The 27,997-nt window shown below is 34.4% G+C and overlaps 1 protein-coding gene across 2 annotated transcripts; it reads right to left on the reverse strand.

Annotated features, from left to right (window-relative positions):
* Window positions 1-22,817, reverse strand: LOC127881840 (uncharacterized). 2 transcript variants are annotated; one of them, XR_008050309.1, is made up of 6 exons: window positions 22,730-22,817; window positions 12,124-12,311; window positions 10,982-11,415; window positions 6,979-7,098; window positions 2,419-5,890; window positions 1-2,330 (listed from the first exon to the last, which is right to left on the reverse strand). XR_008050309.1 is itself a non-coding variant. In XM_052429988.1 (5 exons), the coding sequence occupies exons 2-5, from the start codon at window positions 12,236-12,238 to the stop codon at window positions 5,351-5,353; spliced, it is 1,209 nt and encodes a 402-aa protein (XP_052285948.1). In that variant the 5' UTR covers window positions 12,239-12,313; window positions 22,770-22,812; the 3' UTR covers window positions 1-5,350. The 2 variants fall into 2 exon arrangements, 1 of the variants encoding a protein (XP_052285948.1); XM_052429988.1 differs by having other exon boundaries at window positions 1-5,890; window positions 12,124-12,313; window positions 22,770-22,812.
* Window positions 22,818-27,997: the final 5,180 nt, after the last annotated feature.

Consider the following 27,997-nt stretch of genomic DNA (forward strand, 5'->3'; position numbering starts at 1 on the left):
CAGCTTTAACATATTTATTACATGATTCAATAATAAAATATCGCACTCTTATAAATATACCAGAATAGACTTAAGCACAAAAAGACCTGTGTAACATAGAACTAGAAAATAAATGCATGTATGTTATGTCAATGAATGTTTGTTCCATCACGCACATGTAGAAATCATTTGAGTAGATAAACAATAAGTTGGCTTGGAAATTTTGCTAATGAAATGCTCCCCATTTATTATAAGATCTATTGGTTAGCGGTGAGCACTTACCGATTAAATTTGCAATTGACGAGCAGAAACGTTTATACCAATAATTGTTTCTGGTATGACATCCACAAATTTGTATTTATATATATCATCTCCTAATATTTAAGTTCAATATTCCGTAAAATCAGGTATGTGTATACTTATACACATACCTGGTAAAACACAGAGAGAGATACTGTTTCACTTAATGACATCATATTTAAACAGTATTTATTAAACATATCAGTAACATAGATGTCTGTGAATCATACAGAAAATCTAATACAAGTTACTTTAATGTAACCGTTTAAAAAAAAGAAGCTGCCTTAAAACATTTAAAATACACAAAGATGTTTGCTATTCAGTTAATTTTTATTTTTAACCCTTTCCCACTCAGACGCAAAGTGAAAATTGCTATGTGCAAACAGCATAAAACCAGAATAGCCTGTGAGTGACTCTCAGTCTGTTTAGGTTTTATGCTGTTCGCTGCTTATCAGTATATAAGAGTTGGAAATTTAGCCTTTTAAACTTGAGTCTAGTAAGAAAGGTCTTTAATTATATGTAACTTTTTAAGAGACTTCAAACACGTCAAAATACATATCCAAGTGTGAAAGGGATAAATATTGGTTTGTCGTAGAGGGAGGTATGGTTTGGGAAAAGGGATAATTGTATACATACTTATATATACAACAGTACTCTGGTGCTCATCAATATAAGACAACTTAAGCTCAAGCTTAGCAATGTCTTTATCAAGGTTAAAACTAAACAAGAGATGTGTTTCTCAGAAACACAATGCCCCCTATTGCACCGCTTCGAAGTAAAATTTCAATATATCATTTGGCACGCTAAGAAATTATCTTCCTTTTAAAGCTTATTACTTCCCTTGGATTGTATTTTTTGACTTTTGTCCTTGAAGGATGACCTTGACCTTTCACCACTCCAAATGTGCAGCTTCATGAGATACACATGCATGCCAAATATCAAGTTGCTATCTTTAGTATTGCATAAGTTATGGCCAATGTTAACGTTTTTGGACGGACGGACGGACAGACAGACAGTTCAACTGCTATATGCCACCCTACTGGGCGCATAAAAACATACAAATCATAATAAAAAACTTGAACAGTTCAGCTTCTTAAACATATGTCTTGTACTCATAAAAAATATATACATACAAAAGCTAACAAAAAATTGCTCATGGGGATCAGGCATTATCTAATCGCTTATTTAAGTGCTTATTTTAGTTCTAGTGCCCGCATTTAAAAACAACTTTATAAAATGTCAAGAGTCTATGTTGGATAGTATGTTGTTCTTTTATATCAACATGATTTAAAATGGTATAAATTGATGAAGAACTTTTATACTCATAACATTCTGCAAACAAATAATTGGACAATCTATGGAACTATTTTTCATAAATGTTCACTAATTTTTAAATCAAGTTAACTATAGATTTCCCTTAAAAACTTTGCAAAAACTGACCACAGACTTAAAGCATTGGTATAAAATATTCAAATACATCTTAAATCATGGTTCAATTATGAATTATATGAAACTAGCAATTATTGTGAACAAATGACATTTCTATAGTGTATTTGCATTTCATCGATATAATAATTTTTTTTGTTTAAAGAAAGTATTAATATGTTTAAATGATCTATTCAATTAAAATTTTTCAAGTATCAACTGAATATTAAACAAGAGATGTGTTCGTCAGAAACACAATGCCCCCTATTGCGCCGCTTTGAATTTTGTTTTTACCTTTAACCTTGAAGGATGACCTTGACCTTGAACCTACACCACTCAAAATGTGCAGCTTCATGAGAACGGCACATTGAATTTATTTTTTTTACCTTTGACCTTGAAGGATGACCTTGACCTTGAAGGATGACCTTGACCTAGAACTTCCAGCACTCAAAATGTGCAGCTTCATGATAAAGCCGCTTTGAAATTATTATTTTTTAAACCTTTGACTTTAAAGGATGACCTTGACCTTGAAGGATGACCTTGAACTTCCACCACTAAAATGTGCAGCTTCATGAGAACGCTGCTTTGAATTTTTTTTACCTTTGACCTTGAAGGATAACCTTGACCTTGAAGGATGACCTTGACCTTCCACAACTCAAAATGTGCAGCTTCATGAGAACGCCATTTTGATTATTATTTTTTTTAACCTTTGACCTTGAAGGATGACCTTGACCTTCCACAACTCAAAATGTGCAGCTTCATGAGAACGCCATTTTGATTATTATTTTTTTTAACCTTTGACCTTGAAGGATGACCTTGACCTTAAACTTTCACCACTCAAAATGTGCAGCTTCATGAGATACACATGCATGCCAAATATCAAGTTGCTATCTTCAATATTGAAAAAGTAATGGCCAATGATAAAGTTTTCATACAGACAGATGCCATATAATTGACATTTGACCTTGAAGGATGACCTTGACCTTCACCTTTCATCACTCAAAATGTTCAGCTCCATGAGATACACATGCATGCCAAATATCAAGTTGCTATCTTCAATAGTGAAAAAGTTATGGCCAATGTTAAAGTTTTTTTCGGACGGACGGACAGACGGACAGACTGACATACACACATACTGACATACTGACTGACGGACAGTTCAACTGCTATAAGCAACCCTACCGGGGGCATAAAAACATAAAACAATGTTTGATTTTCGCTTATGCAAAATGGCATGCCTTCCCCATTTCCATGTTTATGTCCTTTTTTGTCACTTTGTCGTTAGACAATTTGTAGAAATTACAGTCTCTCCCAACTAGTTTTTATTGAATTTAGATTATTTTATAGAATAGCATAGATATAACTTGATATTAACATAAAATGATTTAAATAAAGACTATGCTGAATCCCTAGCTTTATACTCAACATGCTTGAGAATAAGTATACTGAATCACACTTTGTTTATACCACCAGACTATGATGGAAGACACCTTAACCCTCACAACTAGAGAGATTAAGAGCAAACATACATTCAAACAATTTTTCAAGTTAAATCAACAGTGGCTAAGGTATTGCTCATCATGAATACTCATTATAATTAAAAAATGCTTCAGACAATGTATAAATTAGCCTGCTGAAGCAAATCATTACATACAGTGCAATAATAACAAAAATAATCTTTATATATAACACACTATTAAACGTATCACGACAGATAATATAACAAACAGATAATACACCTAAATAGTCAATGCTCGATTACTATAACCATAAGTTCTAACCATGGAAAAGTGTTTACCAGTCATTAAAAAACTAAAAGGATTTGATGAAACATGTACATGTATCCTTAAAGGAAATTATAACTGCTAATAACATGTATAGCAATACAAAAAATATTTTTGTTTACTATTTTAAAAGCAAATGAGCTACAAAAATGCACAATATGTATTTAAATAACAATCAAAACATGAAATAGCATCATTTCTTAAAATGCTTGGACATATGTGGCAATCTCAGGATTATCTTAAAACAATTGAATAGTCATGCATTTTCAAGTAAAAACTTGCAACATTCAAGACCTAAATTTGATTAAACAATTGTTGTACATTTTAAAACAATATACTCCTACGCAAGTTTAAATTACCACAGACTAAAACAGTTGTAACGTTTGAATAACATATTCAATCTATAAACAGGAATTCACAACAGTTTCAATACATGCCGGTATAACTGAAAATGGGTAAGCTTGAGACACCAAGGGACTCACATGTAACTGTTCTAAGCGGAAAGTTTTTTACTTTAGCCAGACATGGAAAACTGCCACCCCCCCCCCCCTCTAAGATGAGCATGCATGTATTTCAACAGACCAGACATTTCTACACCATCATCATTATAAGAACAAATGTTCCAAGAAATTGTTAAATCTTGTTTGAAAAAAAAGTAATTTCTAGATTGTTCATAAGTTTTTAATCAAGCCATATAATGAAAAGTGCCTCGCCTCCTTGCATCTAAGATTTAAAAATGCGTGAAGCCATTTTCAAAATGCTGCTAAATAATCATAAGAACCAATGATCTTAGCAAATTTTATGAAGATTGGGCAAACAAATTTAGATTGGCCACAAGGTTTCATTACAGCTGTATAAGAAAAACCGCCCAGCACCATGGCAACCACTTTAGCAAAAGACTGGAACCATTTCAAAACTTGACCGATATTTTATAAAAACAATGTTCTTAGCAAGTTTCATGTAGATTGGGGAAAATGTATTACTTCTAGAGTGATCACCAGGTTCCACTTTATTGGTGTACAATTAAAATTGTAGGACCCCATGGAGGTAATATTGCGTAAGGGAGAAGAACCATTTTCAAAAACTCAGAAATCACTAAAACCAAATATTCTTTGGAGACTTTTATCATGATTTTTCTATAATTATGACTTCAAAAGTATTCACAAGGTTTCATGTTAGCCACATATAAGATAAGCTTTAAGCCCACATGACTCAGTTTAAATATGAGTCGCGTTCTGAGAAAACTGGGCTTAATGCATGAGCGTAAAGTGTTGTCCCAGATTAGCCTGTGCAGTCCGCACAGGCTAATCAGGAACGACACTTACCGCTTTTATGACATTTTTTCATTTAAATGAAGTCTCTTCTTAGAAAAAAACCAATTTAGGCGGAAAGTGTCCTCCCTGATTAGCCTTGCAGACTGCACAGGCTAATCTGGGTCTACACTTTACGCACATGCATTATGCCCAGTTTTCTCAGAACATGACTTTTATGTTCCATGAAGATTGAGCAATACATGTGACTCATGCAGTATTCACTGGGTCAATGTTGACAATGCACAGTTGAAGACAGATGAGCTAAAAAGATAGCTACCATTTTACAAAAATTTGACACTTATCATTTTACAAAAATTGTAAAGGTACCATTTTTGCGTTCAAAGGACTTTACTTCAAAGTTTCTAACATTTATTTTATGTGTCAACAATAATTCTGGCTTGAAAACCTTGTCAGCCGCTTTGTAACCAAAGTATGTTATTTAAATATTTTGTGTACCATAAATCACAATTGAACATTTTAAGATACATTTTTCGCCATGAAATAAATAAACATATATATATGTATGAATAAAGTATAAATTACAAATTGTTAGCTTGTGTCAAGTTCTTCACTTGATATTGGTGTCTGAATTTCTGAAGTGACCGTTTTGTTCATCTTCTCTTCACCAAATATTTTATCAGTTACCACATAGGGGCTCTCGTCAAATTTAAAAGATTTGCCGAGAATTAGATTCAGTGCAGACTGTTCGTAATTGTGACATCCTGAATACAAATATCGAGGCTTTCTTTCAATACAATATCCACCAGAATTTTGAGAACCAGTGGGACTTATGCACTCTTCAACAAGGGCACACTTAACCCAAGGTAGCATGACATCTTTTTTTATAAACTCTGTATTAAACACCACTAAATGTGATGTCTTTATTGCTCTATGAAAATAGTACTGCTCAGGTGTGACGTCGAAGTAAGTGAACATTTTGAAGTAGGTGATGCTGGAGGTGGCATCTTTAATAGTCCACGCAGCAATCCCAGTCTCGCGTGCTTTCGCTACAACGCCAGATATATCCTTCGTGATGAAATACTCCTTGGGGTTGGACCAAATAATTACATTGAAGAGGCTCAAACTCTCCTGAAACAAAATGATTGAGGAATATTTCACTTCTTTACCATACATGTATCAACATCATCATTTATTTGTTCTTAAATTTGAATATAAACTTACATATGAGTATACAGACGGCAAACAACTGTGTGAAGAAGGACGTGGGAGGGTACTTACCTGTATACATCAGGGTACATAATTTCCTAAGTTGTGAGAAAAGATGTGGGGAGGGGGAGGGAGGGTACTTACCTGTATACATATGATAAGGGCACATTACTGCCTAGCTTGTGAGAAAGGATGTGTTGGAGGGGGGTGTACTTACCTGTATACATCAGGGCAAATAACTGCCTAGGTTGTGAGAAAGGATGTGTTGGAGGGGGGTGTACTTACCTGTATACATCAGGGCAAATAACTGCCTAGGTTGTGAGAAAGGATGTGTTGGAGGGGGGTGTACTTACCTGTATACATCAGGGTACATAACTGCCAATGTTGTGAGAAAGGATGTGTTGGAGGGGGGTGTACTTACCTGTATACATCAGGGTACATAACTGCCAATGTTGTGAGAAAGGATGTGTTGGAGGGGGGTGTACTTACCTGTATACATCAGGGCAAATAACTGCCTAGGTTGTGAGAAAGGATGTGTTGGAGGGGGGTGTACTTACCTGTATACATCAGGGCAAATAACTGCCTAGGTTGTGAGAAAGGATGTGTTGGAGGGGGGTGTACTTACCTGTATACATCAGGGCAAATAACTGCCAATGTTGTGAGAAAGGATGTGTTGGAGGGGGTGGGGGTGTACATACCTGTATACATCAGGGCAAATAACTGCCAATGTTGTGAGAAAGGATGTGTTGGAGGGGGTGGGGGTGTACATACCTGTATACATCAGGGCACATAACTTCCAAGATTGTGAGAAAGGATGTGTTGGAGAGGGGAGGAAGGAGGGTACTTACCTGTATACATCAGGGGCACATAACTGCCTAAGTTGTGAGAAAGGATGTGTTGGAGAGGGGAGGGGGGGGGATGGTACTTACCTGTATACATCAGGGCACATAACTTCCAAGGTTGTGAGAAAGGATGTGTTGGAGAGGGGAGGGGGTAGGGATGGTACTTACTTGTATACACAGAGGCACATAACTACCCAGGTTGTGTGACTGTACGTGGGAGGGATACTTGTTATAGGCAAACATCTTCACATTGCAGTTGAACACTGTGCCATTGCAAACCTTCCGCAGCTGAAATAAACAATCGTTAAACAATAAATAAATTGGCTATGATCATGCTAAAATCACTATTTTAACATCATAAGTTACTAATAATTTGTGACTTGCAATGATTTTGAATCCTCTTAAACCCACATAGTTATTTCAACAGAAGAATGGGAAATGAGAAATTTGCAAAGTTTATGTAAAATTACTTATGATTATGAATTGATGAAATAATAAAAAGATTGCCATCAACATTCTGACCAAGTTTATCATGATTGGTTCATGTGTGTGGCATTTAGAGTTTTAACAGGATTTTTCAAGGGTACTCAGATTTTAACTGGTGACCAAGTTTTTGGACCAGCTTCTGTTCTAAAGCAGCTTCACCTAAGTTACCAGTCGCCAAATTAATGCTCCGCCCACATAGTCACGTGGTCTAGTGATTAGAAAACTCCGACAAGCAGATCGCAATTATAGCGCATTACGTGATTGAAATACTATACTTGTAACAATGTATCATGCTCTTTTTAAAGAGCACTAAACTAAACTGCTTTGTACAACTTTAATACAATCATAAATGCTTTAGAGAGAAATGGTGTAATCAAAATAAATGAGTTAACTATCAGAAACGTTTCTTATACATATTATAGGAAGTTGATGAAAAATCAGTGGTAAAAATGAGCATTTATTTCATATTGATTTTGAACTTGTATTAAAACCGTCTGGCAGTGAATCTGGTTGCTATTCATATATAATTTTTAAAATATTTTTATTAAATGCAAATGACACATCAATATCATGATGGGTTTTTTGTTTAATAAAAATGTTTAGATCTTTGTTTTATTGTGTTATTTTTAAAAATACACCGATTTTTTAAATTTAGATATAAATTAAATTTTGATTGTAACCATAATATAATACAGGCCTAATTTCGTGGTTTCATTAACAGATCTAATATGCATTTTATTTCATTTATGTTTAATGGGAACCTGCTACATTTCACTATCGAGAAATGAAATTTTGGTATTACGGTGCTGTTCACGAACATTCAAATTGAATACATTTAGCATATTATGCATTTGTTTATTTATAGCAAGATGGCCCTTAGTTGTTAATTGCAATTTTCACATTTCTCCCCGTATCAATATATGTTGCATTAGAAATGTTGTTGTTGTATTATAAGCCTTACATTTTACACTTGAAGTCGCTTTAAGCTAGCTAACCCGCTTTGAAATCACCTTTTTGTTGTTTTAACTATAGTTAAAACAATATTTAAGTTAACAATTTATATTGATTTCCATTGTTTATGATCCACAGAAAATAAATATATAATTGGAAATCATTTAAGTAATTAAATATTTCTTTTCTTGTGTACAGTACCTAGCAATGCATTAATGTTCCTTCATTCTGAGATCCACGCAACATACTGTCATTTATTAATCATCGACAATTACGCTGAGATTAATAAGCACGTGTGGCAATTATTATGTCGCCAGAATTGCTTAATAATATTGTGCATCAAATGGTATACATGTAACACGTTTTATAGAACACACAACTGGTGTGGTTACATTATTTATTGTGTTTGTTTTCTCATTACTCGTTCATATGTTCAAGAAATAAAGATAAAATAATAACCTTTTATAAAGTATGTATAGCACCTACAATTTTGAATAATGATCGAACAGTAATGATCATGCATTTGATATAAAATCTGTGTAAACCCTTAACAAGGGACAAAATTGTCACAAAACGAGGTTTTCATTGTGAAAAAAAATCTGATTAAGGGAGACAACTCAAACTGAACTTTTGAAATGAACAAACAAAATTAACCCCCTTTGTAAGTTTGTTTCAAAATAAATCTATTTTAAGTTGTGGTGACCTTGACATTGGAGATATTGACGTGATTCTTTCGTGCGACACACCGTCCCATGATGGTGAACAAATGTGCCAAATAATTGTAAAATGTCACAATGAATGACATAGTTATGGCCCAGACAATTCATTTATTGCCAATTTTGACCTTTGAACTCAAAGTGTGACCTTGACCTTGGAGATATCGACGTAATTATTTCGCGCGACACACCGTCCAATGATGGTGAACAAATGTGCCAAATGATTTTTAAATATGACAATGAACGACATAGTTATGGCCTGGACAAGCTTTTCCGGCCGCCCGCCAGCCCGCCAGCCAGCCAGCCCGCCCGCATTCGCCAATCTAATAACCAGTTTTTTCCTTCGGAAAACCTGGTTAAAAATTACGTCCATTCCATATGTACGATACGCTTTGTTTGTCGGACAAAATGGCGGCCAGATAAGCGTTGCTGAGGGATGTGTGAAAAATTGATATTTGATTGGCTGATCGAAGAATGTGGGCGGAGCAATCGATACTTTGGCAACTGGTCAATTCTAATCTTAATCTACATCAGGATAGACAATTCTGATTATATATGTGAACAAGGACAGCAAGGTTTCTCTATGATTTCACCTGGTGACCAAGTTTCTGAACGCATGTGACCCAGATTCAACCTGTCCAAGATATTGTGGAGATAAAGTTTGAGTCACATACATGTATCGACTTAGATTATGTCAAAACAAACATTCCAAACAAGTTTATAAAATATTATGTCAGAAATATAGCCTCTAGAGTGGTAGCTACATGTAGGTAAGCCAAAGATTTGATCTGGTGAACTAGTTTTTGGATCTTAGTGACCAACATTTCTTCCGAAGTTTCTTCATGAAGTCTCCAGAGTGATAACATTGGAAGTGTGACCAACATTCAAACTTAGCCTAGACATTGTCAAGATAAACAAAATGACCAAGTTCCATAAAGATATGATGAAAAATCTGTCCTCTGAGGCAATAGCAACCAATAGTTCATAAGTTTGACACACTGGGGACAAATACCAATGCCAGACATAGGGTCACCACTCTTGCACTTCTTGCTCAGGTGAGCTAAATATTACAGAATTGTATTTTTTGGCCTCGGCACACCAGAGAAGAATATTGTTCAGACAAGAATGCTCACACTTTGTGTATTACATGGACATTATTCAAACTAAATAATTTTCCCGATATCATATAAGTGCTTCAAATAGTTTTTTAAACAACTAATTTTTAACTTCCCAGTGCCCCAGCTAGGATTTGAAAAGGGTATGGGGGCTATTTGGTCAAAAGGACAATTGCAACGCACAGTATTAACTATTTTGTCAAAAGGGCACTTTTGAGAGCGTGGGCATATCTGGAATGCTCCCTGTTGCATTGTAATGTATATGTCATTAATAATTGTTAGAAAATTTTTCCCATTATTATTAAACTATTCAAATAAAATGTCTACAATGAGGAATCAATTGATAACAAATGTAATAAAAAAATTATAAATTATCATGTCAAAAAAATAATTTAATACATTCTTGGATTCCTTTTGAGAAGAAGACATTTACCACATTAAAATATAACAGATATTTCAATAGCTTAAATAAACCAGGGTCCCTGTAGTCAAATGCTTAAATGTTTAGGTGTCTAATGAAATTTGTATTATTCAAAATACTGAAGTCTAGATATTTTGTTTCTATAAACATTGTATTTGTTGATTGCTCTACAATTATTGCTTTGCCTAAATTTTAAAACAGAAAAGTCAAAATGGTCAATTAAAGACAGTTATGTAGAATCGCTAATTTATTTATTTTTCAGTTTGGAACTACAATATTTCAAACTTAAGTAAATAAAATAAAAAAAGTTATTTTCTCCTATTCTACGACCTAAATAAACTTTTTTAATAATTAATTTTGAAAAACGAACAGATTAGAGAGAATTTTAGTAAATTTTCACAAAAAATACTGTTCATCAAAAAATGCATATATTTGTTTGGCCCATTTTTGGTAAACATTACTTTCACCAGTCCAGAACTCACCATATTATTTTCTTTTCCGCTCAATCCTAGATCCCAAAACACGACCAATTTCCCCGGTAGAAACTTTTTTACGGATGCCAGGAATGTTCTCGCCTCATCGTAAGCTCCAGGCAACACTGGCACCACTATGACTGGCTCAGTTTTCAGGACCACCTCCTTAGAAACGTTCACAATGAGCCTGGCAGGGTCGGATTTTGAGAACACCATTCCCAGAGCATCGAGATACTTCTGGTTGACGTCAAGCATCTCGTTCTTGTCTTGACGGATCTTTGTGGGGATGTGAATGTTGGATATCTGACGATGTGTCTCTGAGACGATGGTGTGAAGGTTTGGGGAGGGGTCAATGAGGATCCATAGTGATGTGAGCGTAGCCAGTAGAAACAGGACAAGAACGTAGAAATTCTTGGTCTTCATTTGTTCCGAAAGTGTCTTTCCTGGAATACAAAAATGTGTGACCTTCCTATGTTTCAAAATAAAAATAACACTGTTATTTATAGATAAATATAAACAAAGCAGGTGATTAGGAACTCTTGCTTTCAAGTTTGTGCCCATGAAGACAGCACTAGGCCACTAGGTAAATGGGGACAACATAGAAACTAAGCATGGTTTCCCTTTAAAATCCCAAATTGTATTTTTTTCCAATATATGGACATAAATAAAAATTTCAAAATGTTGTTGTTTGACAGCTGAAACTTCTTATTTTGAAGTAATTGGAATCAGTTAAAATATAAACATCATTTCTTAATTTAACATCCCTTAGTTACTTTAATGGGTGAAAATGATAGTGCTCCAGTGAAGTGTTGGATTAGAAAGATGGAGTAAATTGTTGAAACAATCTATGACTTTGTTAATCTCAATTTGCTTTCCTTTATTATTTACATGACTCTTTTTGTTCACCAAGTTTGACATGTTTATATAAACATAAAATTAGCATTTAAAATTAAGAAGAAACAAATCATTACTTTCAAAGGTGAAATAATAACGAATTCTAATAACACTATTAAAATAGGTGTGAGGGGAAATACAGTTACTGTTAAGTTATTCCATTATTTCACTACTGCGAGAGTAATGATAAATTGATAAGATAACATTGAATTCAGCCCTCAATCATCAATGTGATCAATCATATTTAGGCTACTTGCCTCTAAATGCACTGAAGAACGACGCCACTTTGCGCCACATGAAGGTCACACCGTGCCTTATGTGTGACAGGTCTCCCTCATCATAACCTGAGTTGACTTGGTCCCCAGCTTTCATGAAAACTCACCACATACATGTCTCAGTCAGCGTTAACAAAGGAACAGCTATGAACAGCAATGTGGTGGGGTCTCTCTGGAAGCAGGTTTTTCATACTATTATTATAATAGCAAGTCTTGATTGCAACAATTCAACAATAGATTGAATCCAACAAACATTTTGCTTTCAATTTTGGCATGATATTATATAGCTTCATATTTAAGGTTAAACTATTTTCAATATTTTTATGGAAATAAAGTTTTTTTTTGTCACAATATTGCACTATATATTCAGATAAAAGGAAACGTCTTGAGGGGCATAACTTTGGACAAACTAATAAAATGGATGGTTTAGCAACTTAAAAATTTCAAAGGGCCATAACTCTCTAAATAAATCATCTAACCAGAACCCACAAATAACATGCGCATCCCCTCAAGGTAGTTAAACTTCCCATAAAGCATCATTGAATTCCAGTCAGTAGTTGGGGGGACAAGAATTGCAATATATGTACAGTTTATAGAAAATATCAAAGAGCCATTACTCTGTGAAAAATTATCCAACCATAACCGGCTGATAATATGCACATCTTTGTTGGTAGTGAAGCTTCCCATAAAGTTTCACTGAATTCCGGTCATTAAGGAGAAATAGCCCAGACAAAAATTGTGCACGGACGGACACACGGACAGACGAATCGGCGACTATATGCTCCCCCAAAAATTTTGGGGGAGCATAAAAATATATACCGTGATTTTAATTATTTCATAGTTACTAAGTGCCATAAAAAAGAAATATATTGCTTTAATATAGTTTGTATTAGTCATCATATAAGCAATTGGTAATGAACACATTCAACCATCTAGAGTAAAATAGACGGGTGCTGCACCCTACTTCTAAGTGTTTTTTTTTGGTAAAAATTGGGTCCAGATGCATCCGCCCAAATCCCAATGGAAATAAGTATATATTTTTCTGAAATGGGACCTTAAAATTCCCAATTGAAGGTTTAAAAAAAAAAAAATGTTTTTTAAATCAACATTTGGTTAATTAATCTACAATCAAGCTCTACAAGTTACATGTACACTTTATTAAATTGAATATATATAACACTTTAATAATCTCATTCTTGAAGCATTTGCTAGCTAACACGTATTTCCAAATTTTATTTCAAACGTTTTTTCCCAATCCAAAGGGACCCGGCCCCATTCCCATAATGATGAAAAATCACTGCTTTTTTTTGTTTCCCCCTCCTGCCCTTCTTTGTTGATCAACACCAAAAATAAGTGAAAATATGTTATCCTATTTCTCATGTAAAGTGTTGCAATACACCTATTGACATCGGGATAGTGAATTTTTCGCACGGAAAGTCCAGTTATGGGAAAATATTTAATAAAAACACTTTTAAACAAGAGGGCCTGAAAGGCCCAAAGTCGCTCACCTGAGATAACAAGATATTATTGGGACAAATCTTCTGACCAAGTTTCACGAAGATCGGAAAATAAATAAGGCCTCTAGAGTGATAACAAGGTTTTACTATAGCCATATAAGGAAAAATGCCCCGCCCCCTGCCAGCCATGTTTTTCAACCAACTGGCATCATTTTTGAACTCATCCTAGATCTTATCGGGATGAATCTTCTAACCAAGTTTCATGAAGATCGGACAGTAAATTTGGCCCTTAGAGTGTTAACAAGATTTTACTATCATAGCCATATAAGGAAAAATGCCCCGCCCCTTGGAAGCCATTTTTTCAAGCAAACATAATTATTTTCGATCTAATCCAAGATATCGTTGAGACCAATCTTCTGACCAAATTTCATGAAGATTGGACAATAAATGTGGCCTCTAGAGGGTTAACAAGGTTTTACTACAGCCATATATAGCCATATAAGGAAAAATGCCCTGCCCCTGGTGGCCATGTTTTTTAAGTAACCAAAACCATTTTCAAACTCATCCAAGATATAATTGGGACGAATCTTCTGACCAAGTTTCATGATGATCGGAAAATAAATGTGACCTCTAGAGTGTTAACAAGGTTTTACTATAGCCATAGAAGGAAAATAGCCCCGCCCCTGTGGTGGCCATGTTTTTCAACCAACGGGCATCATTTTTGAACTCGTCCAAGATATTATTGGAATGAATCTTCTGACCGAGTTTCATGAAGATCGGACTATAAATAAGGCCTCTAGAGTGTTAACAAGATTTTACTATAGCCTTATATAGCCATATAAGGAAAAATGCCCCGCCCCTTGGCGGCCATTTTATTCAAGCAAACGTAACCATTTTCGAACTCATCCAAGATATCATTAAGACAAATCTTCTGACCAAATTTCATCAAAGTTGGACAATAAATGTGGCATCTAGAGTGTTAACAAGATTTTACTATAGCCATATAAGGAAAAACGCCCCGCCCCTTGGCAGCCATGTTTTTCAAGCAAAGGTTACCATTTTTGAACTCATCAATGATATTATTGGGATGAATCTTCTGAGCATGTTTCATTAAGATTGGACAATAAATGTGGCCTCTAGAGTGTTAACAAGATTTTACTAAAGCCATATAAGGAAAAACGCCCCTGCCCTTGGCAGCCATGTTATTCAAGCAAAGGTTACCATTTTTGAACTCGTCCAAGATATTATTGGGATGAATCTTCTAACCAAGTTTCATGAAGATCAGACAATAAATGTGGCCTCTAGAGTGTTAACAAGATTTTACTATAGCCATATATACAAAATGTAGCCATATAAGGAAAAATGCCCCGCCCCTTGGCAGCCATGTTTTTCAAGCAAACGTAACCATTTTCGAACTCATCCATGATATCATTGAAACCAATCTTCTGACCAAATTTCATGAAGATTGGACAATAAATGTGGCCTCTAGAGAGTGAACAAGGCAAATGTTGACGTTGCACAACGGACAACACACGACGGACAAAAGGCGATCACAAAAGCTCACCATGAGCACGTTGTGCTCAGGTGAGCTAATAATTCATATTATAAGAGCAAAATCATATAAATAATACCCGGTGTAAACATAATAGTTATATACTTACTTGGGTGTAATAGAAACAAAATTGAGATAAATTTATCATAAAACAATTCTTGAAAAACAAATCAAAGTGGGATGTATTGTTATCACATTGGGAATATTTTTATATATTTCGCTTTGGGAATGGTTCTGTTTAACACACTAAATAGGGAACAAGTACTGATTCCCTGCCAATTGTGACAAATTAGTGTGAAAAAATATGAAATTGGAAAATGCTCTTCATGAAATTATGAAACTTTCAGATGAGGAATTATTGGTGTTTTAAATTGATTGGTGGTAATTAGATTAAATCTTATTTTTATTTCACATGCATATTTTGTTGAAATCTTTTAGTGCTCATCGGGGACAGATACATCCTTCAATTAAGTGAGATCCTTAATTATGCTATTTTTGGGACTTGTTTACAGGGGTTTCGATGCCAATTGCCATTGTTCCAACTTGTGACACATTTTTTGAAAGTGGAGACAATTTTTTCATAGTTGCAAATTTCATGACTGGCACTATAATTGTAGTCTGTGCTAATCTTTATAGCAAGAAATCTGGTCTGGTACATTACTGAAGCATATAAAATCATCAGATTAGGTTAACACAAGTCATTGATGGTTAATTACCTCTTTGCTCATCATTGATGGTTAATTACCTCTTTGCTCAAGATAAGAGTGACATCCTGTGAAAGATTATCTTTAAAGTAACAGCATCTGTTTCAAACTTGGTTGGGCACAAACACACAATGATAAAATCAAAATCAGCATTATTTGTTTTTAATCTTCTGATGTCTTTGGAATGAATTTATTGAAAATAGTGATTTTTATTCTAAACAGTTTAGCACTGACTCAGTCAGGCCATCATCAACAGTTTTAGTTTTCTTGTGCATACTTTGTCAACAGCAGCATCTTATTTAGCCTCATGATTTCATTGAGCAAGGTACTCATGGTTACACACACAGGGCTCGAATTTAACTTTTCTTTCCACTAGCAAAACATTGCGAGCAGCTTAAATACCAGCTCGCAAAATCAAAAACATTCTCGCAAACTTTGCTGGAAACATAAATAAAAGCAAGTTTGGACATAAGTTTAGTACTATTAAAACTAAATAAAATATGACATCAACCACAAGTTTTGGTGTTATATATGAAGTTCTTTTTCCCACTTTTTCACTGTTTTCATGGAAAAATTTAATTTCCGTTGTTTTTTTTCTCAACTCAACGTTTAACTTTGCTTTATATTTCTTATTGTTATTTCAATCTGTGGGCAAAAAGAAACTAGTTATTTTTCGCATCGACAACATGACTGTTCGGGTTTTTTGTCTTTTATAGTGAACATGTGTGGATAATCGACTGTTTCATGTTCTTTGTACCAATACCATCCGCATATATGTACTGTAAGTATACCAGTCTACATACAAGGTGCGAGCTCCCGCATATGGGTATTCGGACGTTCTATTAATTGACCTGCAGTTTAGCATTCACAACGTCGAGCGCATTTAGCAATATAACTCTTTTTTTTAAACTATTTCTTCACTCGCAAAAAAATTCAAGTGGCTTAAAACTTAACTCGCAACCGGTATTTTTCACTCGCATTTTGCGAGTGTGCGAGTGTTAATTTCGAGCCCTGACACAACCAATCACTCTTATTTGCTCGCTTGACTATAATGTGTTTTTACACTAAAATTGACATATTTATAGAGGGAATTGGGAAAGTGCTGCTGACTGATACATTTGAAAGAAGAAAAACTATAAATTTACCTCTATTCTCAGAGCTTTGTATCATGCTAAAGCTGCAGTCAAATGAAGGATACATCCTTTCAGAAAATGTCTAAAAATGTATGCAGTTTTCCTCAAAAACAATCTAGTATAATAACAAATTCCTTTTTCAAAACAAAATTTAACCAATGTTGAATATGAATGTGCTAAAGAATTTCATGAACACATACAATGATACATGTACATCGGCCATTAAATGCAAGTGAAAACACAAACCAAATTGTGAGATGTGCGAGCATTTAGCACCACTTATAAACGACTGAATTTTATGTTTCATGTACCTCTTTTTATAAAATGTTGCAAACCAGTGAAAGTGAACTTCTGAGGAAAAAAGTGTCTTCCTGTAAATTGTACCAAGCATTATACTCACAACAGTTCCTGATCGAGGAAAACTTTATTTTTCCTTGAGGATATCATGGACATTCATATTTGATGTCTGGATAAAAAATTCACAGCACATAGAACCATAAGATCTTTTCTTTTGATTAAAAAAATAATCATAGTGCATAAATTTTGTTTAATGTGGAAAGTTTTTCCTACCTATAAACAAGTTGTTATCTACAGAGCTACAGTCATTGAGATAGGTCAGTATTGACCTCAGACATGTACACTTATTGTATACACATTAACATGGGGTCATTGTGTATTTGACTGCCTGGGCGCTGATTGACTGATGCGATTACCAACAAGAATTTGAAAGACAGTTGGAATAATCAATATTGGTCTCTTGCTGAGAAATTCATGAAATGCAGTATGGGCCCTCAATCCATTTTAGGGGAAGCAGGTCGCTACCCTCACGAGGGGGAATTTTCGCGGCGTTTCCCTTTTTGGGGGATTTTTTTACTTACTCTCTCATTATTACATTTGTACATGTTTGCACTTTATTCATTTTTTTTCATAATTAAGTATGTTTGACAAGCTTAAATTGAAATAGAATTGAGATAAAATAATCATGACTCACATCTTTTTTTTTAATCAGGGGGGATTTTTCCCACCAAAAGGGGAAAAAAGTATACTTTTCAGGTGGCGACTGAGGCCGAAATTTGCCGCAAATTTGATAGATTGAAGCCATCCTTAAAAAATTGTTTGTTTGGCATAACCTGACCTTGGTAAATTTGGGTGGGTCGGTAGGTAGGGATTTTATTTTTTTTTAGTAATTTTTTTTTGTGACATTGAACTACATATACCAAACTGAAAGGTAATTATCAAATAAAGCTCCAAGTCTTTTGCCTCATGAAAGGAAAAGGTAAAGATTTTCTGCACCGTCCGTATCACCGCAGGTGTATTCGTAAGTTAGTCTATTTTTTCTATAAAGAACTTCGAAAATATAATATAATCGACAAAAAATACTTTATCTGAAAACGACAGTCGAAAAATTGTACGCATTTTGCACATGAAATTAAATGTGCATATCGTTTGACTACAGAAAATGAAAAAAAGTTACAGGGCAAATACGTAATTAATATACTATGTGGTTGACATTTACCTTACAATAGCATACTTTGTGAGTAAAAAACAACAAAGTAATTATCACATTTTAATTTCAATCAAGAACAGAAAAGTGCAACATCTTCGACATGTAAATTATTTAATTATCATCCTTTAATTCAGATCGATAGTCAGTAGAAGTTTGTAAAGTGATCAGCTTACAAATAATTTATTGCGTGTTACGCTTCTTTTCATTTGCTTATTTTTTATACCACTTTTGCCATCAGCCGTTATATTGTAGGCAGACGACAATATCAACTGTGTTTTCCATTATCTTCGCATGAATGACCCAATATTACCTGATAGCGAACTCAATTTTGATTGGCCAGCTACCATATGCACTTCAAATCGTTCATAGAAACAAAAAGAAAAATAGTTAAAAAAACACTCCAGATTAAAATGGCGGATGTTTTCAATGAAATTTAACGAGATTTAAGCATATTCGCAAATTATATTTTTCTTGAGCCAAATTAGCTATACTTTCGCAGATGGCAAACGACAGCGCGAGCCCTGTAATAGTGAGCATTTATTCCAATAATAACACTTCGCAATGCTCGCGCTGTCGTTCGCCATTTGAGTCATTTGCGAAACTATTGAGAATTTGGCTCAAGAAAACTCTAAATTGCGAAAATGCTAAAATCTAGTAAAATTTTGTTGAAAACATCCACCATTTTAATCCGAACTAGTTTTCTATATTTGTCTCTTTGTTTCAATGAAAGTGTTCGCAATTTGAACAGTAAATTAAACTTGGTCTGTACCCGATTAGACATTGCTTGACCTTGTTGTTAATAAAGTGCACATGGTAGCTGGTCAATCAGCATTGAGCTCGCTTACACATGACATGACGTTGTCGAATGAAACGTGAGAACTGGTGGAGCTATCGGATAATATTGGGTTATTAATGCGCAGATGTTGTATAATTTGAATACACATTTAATATCGCCGTCTGACTCTAAAATAGTGACCGGTCAGAAAGTCGTATAAAGAGATAAGCAAATGAAACAAAAACGTGACAATACCCGTCAATAAATATTTCTAAGCTGACCACTTTTTATCTTTCTACCGAATTTTTACCGATCTGAATTAAAGAGTGATAATTAAATAATTAGTTATATGGCGATAATATTACACATCTCTGCTGATTGCCAAATTGAATTAAACGGTGATAATTAATTACTTTGCATACATGCCAGAATTTTTCAGGTCCAAATCGGGACTTTCCTTAAAAATTGTCGGGACATTTGACCAAAGCGGGACACCTAAAACGATCAATCATTTCACCTTTTCTTTAGTCAGTAGTCAGTATATTACTTACAAAAACTCTTAATTTCTGCCCAATATTGATGATAAATGTGTGTTCAGAATTTCGTGAACACATACGTTCTCCATTTTCCAGAAGTAAACACACTCCATGAACTGAAATGTGGGGTGTCCCTGTTTGCCTCGATTTGACATCCAATTGCTGCAGGGATACCCCTTTGAACCTATGTAAATCGTGTGACACGATGTGAGCGCACCGAGCACTATTCTTATTCAACCAATCGTAAAATAACTCTAATTTTAGATTCAGGGCTTCCCCTGGCTCAAAAATTTCTTTAGCCAACATTTTAGCCAATTGGATTTTTTTGTAGCCAAATTTTAGAAAACTGTAGCCAAAGTTTTAGCCAAGCATTTGGGACCGCCTCGTGAAAGTCTATGGGTATAAGAACACAAATAAGTACAATATGAAGCTTAAATATATTTATTACTATAATCATCCTTTTAAAATATTGTACATAACAGAATATCAGTTTATAACAAAAACATTTATAGATATGTATACATCTAGGTATACATACATCAATGTAATAATCATACTTTTATTCTACATAACAGAATATCAGTTTATACATACATCATAAGCACATGTTCAGTTCACATTGTTTACAAAATAAGCACATTTTCATTACATTAAAGATATTCATTCATGAGCACATATTTCAATCTTTGCAAAACATAACAGTTGATCAAGACTAAAGATGCTTTATTTTCAAAGCCTCTCACTTCATATTGTTAAACAGTTATATTTGGTCATTTGGATATGATATACATCAGCTTTGACAGCTGCTGTTGTTAAAACATTTTCTGTAAATGGTGGATGATTTCTAGGCTCAAATAAATGAATGTTTTTCACGCATATTTCTTGTCAGAAAGGCCCAGATAATTGCCATCCATCCATTCTAGTTGCCTGAAATATGATAAAATATAGTTTTACAAACTATCAACACGAAACAAACACATAAATGTCCGCATCTTAAAATGTCCGAATTTTTTACATATCCGAAATATATTACAACGAGTAAATGGTATCCTTTTTATTTCCGAAATTGTTGGTTTCTTAATCAAACTTTACCTTTCCCAAAATATTAAAATAATGAAACTATTAAACAGAAATGCTCTCAAATTCCTGTTGAAACAAGATTTCATGTGTTTTTGTGAAGAAATAGTTTTTGTTTAATGCTTTTGCCAGGCCCGTGGTATTGACATAATGTTCAATAACACCTTTTGTTTTCACACCAGCAAGCGTTCTATACATAGATGGTGACGTCACTGCCAGTACACAATGCACCAGCAAGTTTCCTTTGTTTCGATGACCGGTTCTGACCGGTGTTGCTGCAGACTGCGTATCAAATTTTCTGGTTAATAACACGATGATGTATTGACGCACAGTCAACGGTTTAAAGAGTTTACTGTCTGTGATGGTACTTGACAGGCAAAAAACGTTTCGCCGAGCATTTGCGCCAACCGAAAATTTTATTCGCCGAATTTTAAAAACGTTTCGCCGAGCATTTTCGCCAACCGAGAATTTTATTCGCCGAATTTGCGAAATTTTCGCCAACGGCGAATTTGGCGAACGACAGCGGAAGCCCTGAGATTGATGCAATATGTACATACTATTTTCTGAAAATCTGTCGAAAACGAAAGGTAATTTGTGAGAAACATCAATGTGTATTGGTCAGCATTCAATTTGTTTGATGTACAAAATCGGTGTATAATACACAGGATAATATTATTGCTTTACTTGATTGGACCATGAAATACAAACGCAGGCGGCGGTTATTTCTGTATGACACATCTTCGGATAGCAAATTAGCGACTCCTATCATAAAAACATCATGGTGTGAATGCTGATTAAATCAATAAGTTGCCAATAAATCGCTGATAAGGTTTCAAAAACAACACTGGTGCACTTGAGTAGTAGCAGTGGGTTGTTAATTGGGGGCAAAAAAGGGATAAGCGATGGTAAGTTTTAGCCAGAAAGAGCTTGAAAAGCAAATTTTATTGGGAACTTATAGACCTTACATCGTTTTTAACGAATGTCAGGACAAATCCCCTCATATCGGGATGCCGGGACAAAGAGACCAAAAGCAGGACTGTCCCGCCGAGATCGGCACGTCTGGCATGTATGTATTTGTTTTTTTACTCCCAAACTATCCTGAACGACAGCAGCGTATTTTAATTTAAGGGATTCAAGAAAAACAGGAGCGGTTTAATTGTATTTTATGTCTTATTAATCGCATATGCATATGTGGTTTTACGTTTTAACCAGAATGGAGAAATTTAGCGGAAAGAAGTTTTGGCGAGCAAAAAAAAAGTTTTCTTTGAAAGTTACAAAAAAAATTCAGTCGGGCAAATTTTAGTGGGCCTGGTCGGGTTATGCCAAACAAAAGAATTTTTCAGGATGGCCTGAGGGCCCTGGCAGTAACTCCAAGACTGATGTAATGATATGAATAACGGGATATACCGTTAAAATTTGTGCTGTGTATTAGAAAACACCGTACATGCAGACTCTCAGATGTCCTAGGGACTTCCATCATTTGTAAAATGGAGTTATGACTGCTGTTTTGGGGCGTAATTTACACCAAGACGTTCACTAAAAGAAGCGCTGGTTAAAATGACAAACAAATCACTTCCATATTTAGAAATATCAGTATACAGCCTTACAAAATGAAATGAACTTTGAGATGTTTTTCGTTATACTGTGTTGTATTGTTGTGTTTTATTTTATCTAGGTGTGTTAAATATTCACAAGTACGACTATCCGAAAACAAACATACCCTAAAACTATGCTAATTTTGATTGCAAAGTATTTGACGTTAAATTATGCAACATCTGTCCAACAAAAAATGGCATAGTTAAACAAAACATATACTACAAGCTGGGATGCTTAAATATTATCACTACCTGAGCATATGCTGTTAAAACGTGACTTTTCATCACATACCAATTTTCTTAGAAACCGGAAGTGAATCGACGGCAAATCAAACCGGGCATCAGGTAAAGCTTCGTCAGGTCAAACCGGCCTACAAAAGTCAAACCAGCAGTAAAAAACCCAGAAGAACTAGCATCATTAAAACACATTAAAACCGGACACAAAAAGTTAAACCGATCATTCAATCAAATAGCAATTATATTATGTAAAATGATACCATCAATATTTGATGTGTTTGGCCGAACTGCGATTTATATAGGAAGATTTAAGATTTCAGTCCGGGAACTACGCATTCTGCCATTACTAAAAAAGGTTTTATTGTAAGGTAAAAGACACCTTTGCTGAACAAACTTTCGAAATGTCTGTTTTTTATATGTTTTTTTTTTCAAGACAAGCATTTACACCATGACCTGTCGACTTCAAGTATGAAAACAAACTATGTAATCAAGCGGAATAGTATAGTACATTTCTTATTGGGACGCGTGCACATAACACTAATTGTTTAAATGCCTGACGATGTATTGTTCAAAAACTCAGTTTCTTAATTAAAAACAAAAGATACGGCGATAATTGCCATAGAGGTTTTGGAATGCTCGGTGCTCCTCTGTAGACATGATTATCATTGAACAAAAATTCATAGTTTATGTTAGTTTTCAACAAATTATACACTAAGGTATATAATTATCGTTATCCCATGATTCATAAGCACCTGTTGAAATAAAGATACACCAAACGTGCCGAATGGAGATAAATTTGGAATTGTGTGTTTCCGGTGTACCGTGCGGCCGTTTAATTTGTGGCGGCTTGTAATCGAACCTAAGTCAAATTAATCTGTTCGTCCAAAAACTTTAAGAACTTTTCGGCGTTATCTCTGTTTATTGTTTGAAATATTATGCGTTAGAAAGTGTGGTGTAGGATGGATTTTCTAAGTGTAGGATGGATTTTCTAACACTTGTATTCACAACCGTTATCAGAGAGAAACTAACAACCAATACACGCCTACAGAACGCTGCCAGATGTGCAGTAGACGGGGCTTATTAAGTGTATTGACCAAATACGGCCCTTAATACCGTAAACATACTTTCGCAAAAATTCAAGATTATATTTTGAAATCTATTATTGCAATAAGACATTTCAAACATTTATTATTTATATCTACAAGATAAGTATTGATGCAAAGCATCAAAGGGAGTCAGGAATTTCATTGTAAAAGGCACTCGATGAAGTTACATGGAACGATTTTTTTCTACTGTAAAATTTGTAAATATTAATATTTTGGCCGATTATTTTAAACAAAATAGAAAAAGATACTGGTATAACCATTGTCTATAATTTTGTGTTATAACCCCCAAATAACCATTATTTACGATGTTGTGTTATAACCCCCAAATAACCATTATCTATTATTGTGTATTGTAACTCCCACATATTTCATAGTTCATTTTATTTACATTGGTTTTCTTTTTTACTGGCATCCGTGTGCAGTTTTCATTAATGGAACAGAACTGTGTAGGTTAAAAAATCTGCTGCATCTTGTAAGCGTAATTTCATATTTTTCTCAGCTTTAAGGGGAGATGATTCTGAACTTATTCTTACGTCTTAGGGGTTGAGTACTCATTGATATGAAAACACTGTAAAAGTTTGAAAAAAAAACAAACAAACTGTAAATTGCATAAAGAAGCTGCATTTCATAATACTTTGAAATTCAGTAAAAGATCATAATAGATTTATTGCTCCGATATTCATCATTTTCAATGAATGTGTATCGGGGTTTGCAGAATTGATTATAGAAGTGTGGTTTCATAATCCCAATCTGGTTTGGCCATAGAGAACATATGTTTATATGGTCGAGTATGCTTATTTAAACGAGGTCTCCTGTTTCCAAAGGTTATTATCTGCACTTGTTCATCACGAACATATTGGTCAAACGTGATAACTGTGTATTGCGCTTTTCTGCTGTGACGTGTGCTAATGCATGAGCATCCATCCAATCAACAAGAGTTAATCATGGGTGGGTTTTAGTGGATCAAGGGGAAAGTACAGTCAACCAATCAAGAATGGAATAGGAAATATCTAAATTTTATGTTTATTTTCCTCAGAATAAAATGCTGTGAATTTGTTGTAAGAATGATTCTGCGGTTAGATTTTAAAGTCTGCGGTGAGAGTTGTCACGTTTTCTTGACGGGGCGACCGTGTTGGCCTCCGCGCTGTAAAATTGTACTTCATGAACATTTGAAGCACTGTGTTAGAAATTATTTAACAAAAATAAATCTCGATGAAAACAGAAATGAACTTTGGCTGTAACTGTGTGTTATCCACGAACGATACGTAATTACGTGACATAAATGAGGTAAAAATGCTCATTAATATGAAGACACTGTAAGTTTGGAAAGAATCTGATGAAAAATGTTGACATAATCACCTAACCAAGCAGTTTTTCACTTTTATTTTTAAATTCAAAGAGACATAATTCTGGACTTATGGTCCGATATTGCTCATATAGAGTTTGGGTTGGGTCCTCATTTATAAAAAACCTGTGCAAGTTTGGGAACAATCGGGTGAAAATTTACGACTTCGAACAACGATTTCAAAATTTCTAAAATTCTAAGGAAGATAACTATGGACGTAATGGTCGGATAATGCTAAAGGGCCCATACCACCTGGATAGTAATACGTGTCGCGCTTCGCGCTCTATATGTGGTTCTTAAAAAATGTTGTGTATAGCGATCGTTATTATATGTCTATTAATAAACCAATACATTGTACGTTTTCGAACCACTACGCCTTCCAAAAAAACTTGCTAGCGCGATAAGTCGTCAAATATCGTACTACATTTATTCTCTACTAAATAAGCAAATTAGAAAAAAACACAAAATAAATATATTTTGATTATGTTTTGTTTTTATACAAAAACAGAAAGTTTCGCGTTTTTGCCCAGTCCCTGTGATCTTTCCCTGTGATCAGTTGTGGATCAGTTATTATTTAAAACAATTAGCTTTGCATTATTGGCAATAAATGTTGTACTAAATGTAATAGGCACAAATGCAGTACTTATTTAAACTAGTTAACACAAAAAATCACCACTATGCAAGATATCCTTAAAACAAAAATATATACATTGATCCGTAAAATAACTTCTCCTCCCATAAGCGAAAAAAATGCATTACATACTAGTCGCCGCTCTCAAGAGCAACGCCAATAAAATGACGTTATTTATTTTTATAAAATGACGTTAAAAACAACTGTTAAATTTAAATTTGAGCACACGTTTCTATATGTTACCACTCTCATCTTCTGTATCGTTTAACGGATAAGCTTACGAAATATGATAAGTTTCACCTTATTAATACAAAATGGTTCATGTATGATTTACTCGATCACAGCTGCACAAATAGCCGCTCTAGTTAAGACCAATTACCAATTGCCTATATCCTCAAGAACAAGATAAAACATGAAACATACAAATTATATTAACCGCGCAATGTGCGTAAATTGTCATCCCAGATTAGCCCGTTCATTCCGTACATGCTAATCAGGGACAATACTTTTCGCCTTAATTTGATTTTTGCAAATAAGAGACTTTCTTTAAACGAAAAAACATCATAAAAGCGGAAAGTGTCGTTTCTGATTAGCGTGTGCGGACTGCACAGGATAATATGGGACGACACTTTACGCACATGCATTAAACTTCACACGCGCTTAGCCTATAATTAATCACACGATGCAAATGCTCGTATGAATACTAAAAAACATTATAGCATTAATTGTCATTCAAATAAAACAACTAAAAGGGAATTTAATTCGATTTAATTGCAATTCAATTACTCAGTGGTTCACTGGTTGCTACGAAATTCAACATATAAACAGAATAACAACTTTCTAAAAAACTAACACCATTACATGAACATGTTTAATACATCCAGATTCTATCCCTCCATTTCAATCAGTCACAAGAACATCATCAAATGTTTTGCGAATTTCGTCTTCGCCCGACATATGTCACGTATTTTGTGCAACACAATGCAAGTTTCGATTTTTGTATTCGATGAAAAATGTTTGCAAAATACACAAATGGGAAACTTACTGTAAATATACAATGTAACTGACGTGTAAAAGTCCAACCAAGAAGACGTGACGGAAAATTACAGTCAAAGAAAATGGTCAAATGTGTAACAGCTAAACGTAAAACGTGGCTTATCAAGCTGAACGACCGTTGCAATTCTGTAACATTTAATTATTATGAATTAAATAATATGTAAAGTTATACTGTTTCTCTTTGTCAATTAATTTAATTAAGTAAAACATCAGTTTAACTATTATGTAAGCATGGTTAGTTTTTCTCGTCGCTTGATACGCACATTTCAGCAGTACATCATTTACAAAGAAGTCACATCACATTAATCTGTATAAAATGAATGTAACAATGAGTGAAAATGTTGTAATCGGAACAGGAATTCTATACCCGGGAAAAAAGTAGAAAATCCTCGAAACAATAGTCACGAAATATTACGCAATTTAAAAACAGACGTTTTAAATAAACATGCATTGTTAAATGAATTTTTGTAACACAATCAAAGCAAATGCGTATAAAATGTTTGTTTTGAAAGAAGCCTAGCTGTAATGTAATTTGTTTTAGTATCTTAAAAAGCTATCTCTATTAGTAGAATGAAACTGACCATGACTGTTAATTACAACGGGCTTCGAACATTTGACATCGGGTATAGAAGTACACGATAAAAATGAAATACAAATTAATAAAAAAAAAGTTTGCTTCCACTAATACGCCGGTGTCTAGCTGGTTATGCGACTCGTTTGTGTTATATTTCCAATGTGGAGTTTTTCATCAGGGTTTAGATTAATTCGATCATTATTCATATATAAAAAAACTTGTTTTCTGTGGTCCTGTAACCTATTGATCATTCTTACTATTCGATCATTATTCATATATAAAAAAACTTGTTTTCTGTGGTCCTGTAACCTATTGATCATTCTTACTTATATAATTATATCACTATATAAGATACTATCTTTCTTTTTTTTCTATTTTTGGACAAAATGTTCTTACAATTGGAAATGTAACTACAGGTACATGTGCCCTGATCAGACCTTTATCTTAAAGGACCCTGACACACGAGCGTCAGACGGCAGGTCTAATTAGTTAGTTAGGACAAGATAAGACATTTGAGTGCAAATACGGAGTGCGGAGTGAAAAACAAGATCATTCCGTTAGTGTGGACGCA

Source organism: Dreissena polymorpha, chromosome 5 (assembly GCF_020536995.1).
Source record: "Dreissena polymorpha isolate Duluth1 chromosome 5, UMN_Dpol_1.0, whole genome shotgun sequence".
Taxonomy (NCBI): Eukaryota; Metazoa; Mollusca; class Bivalvia; order Myida; family Dreissenidae; genus Dreissena; species Dreissena polymorpha.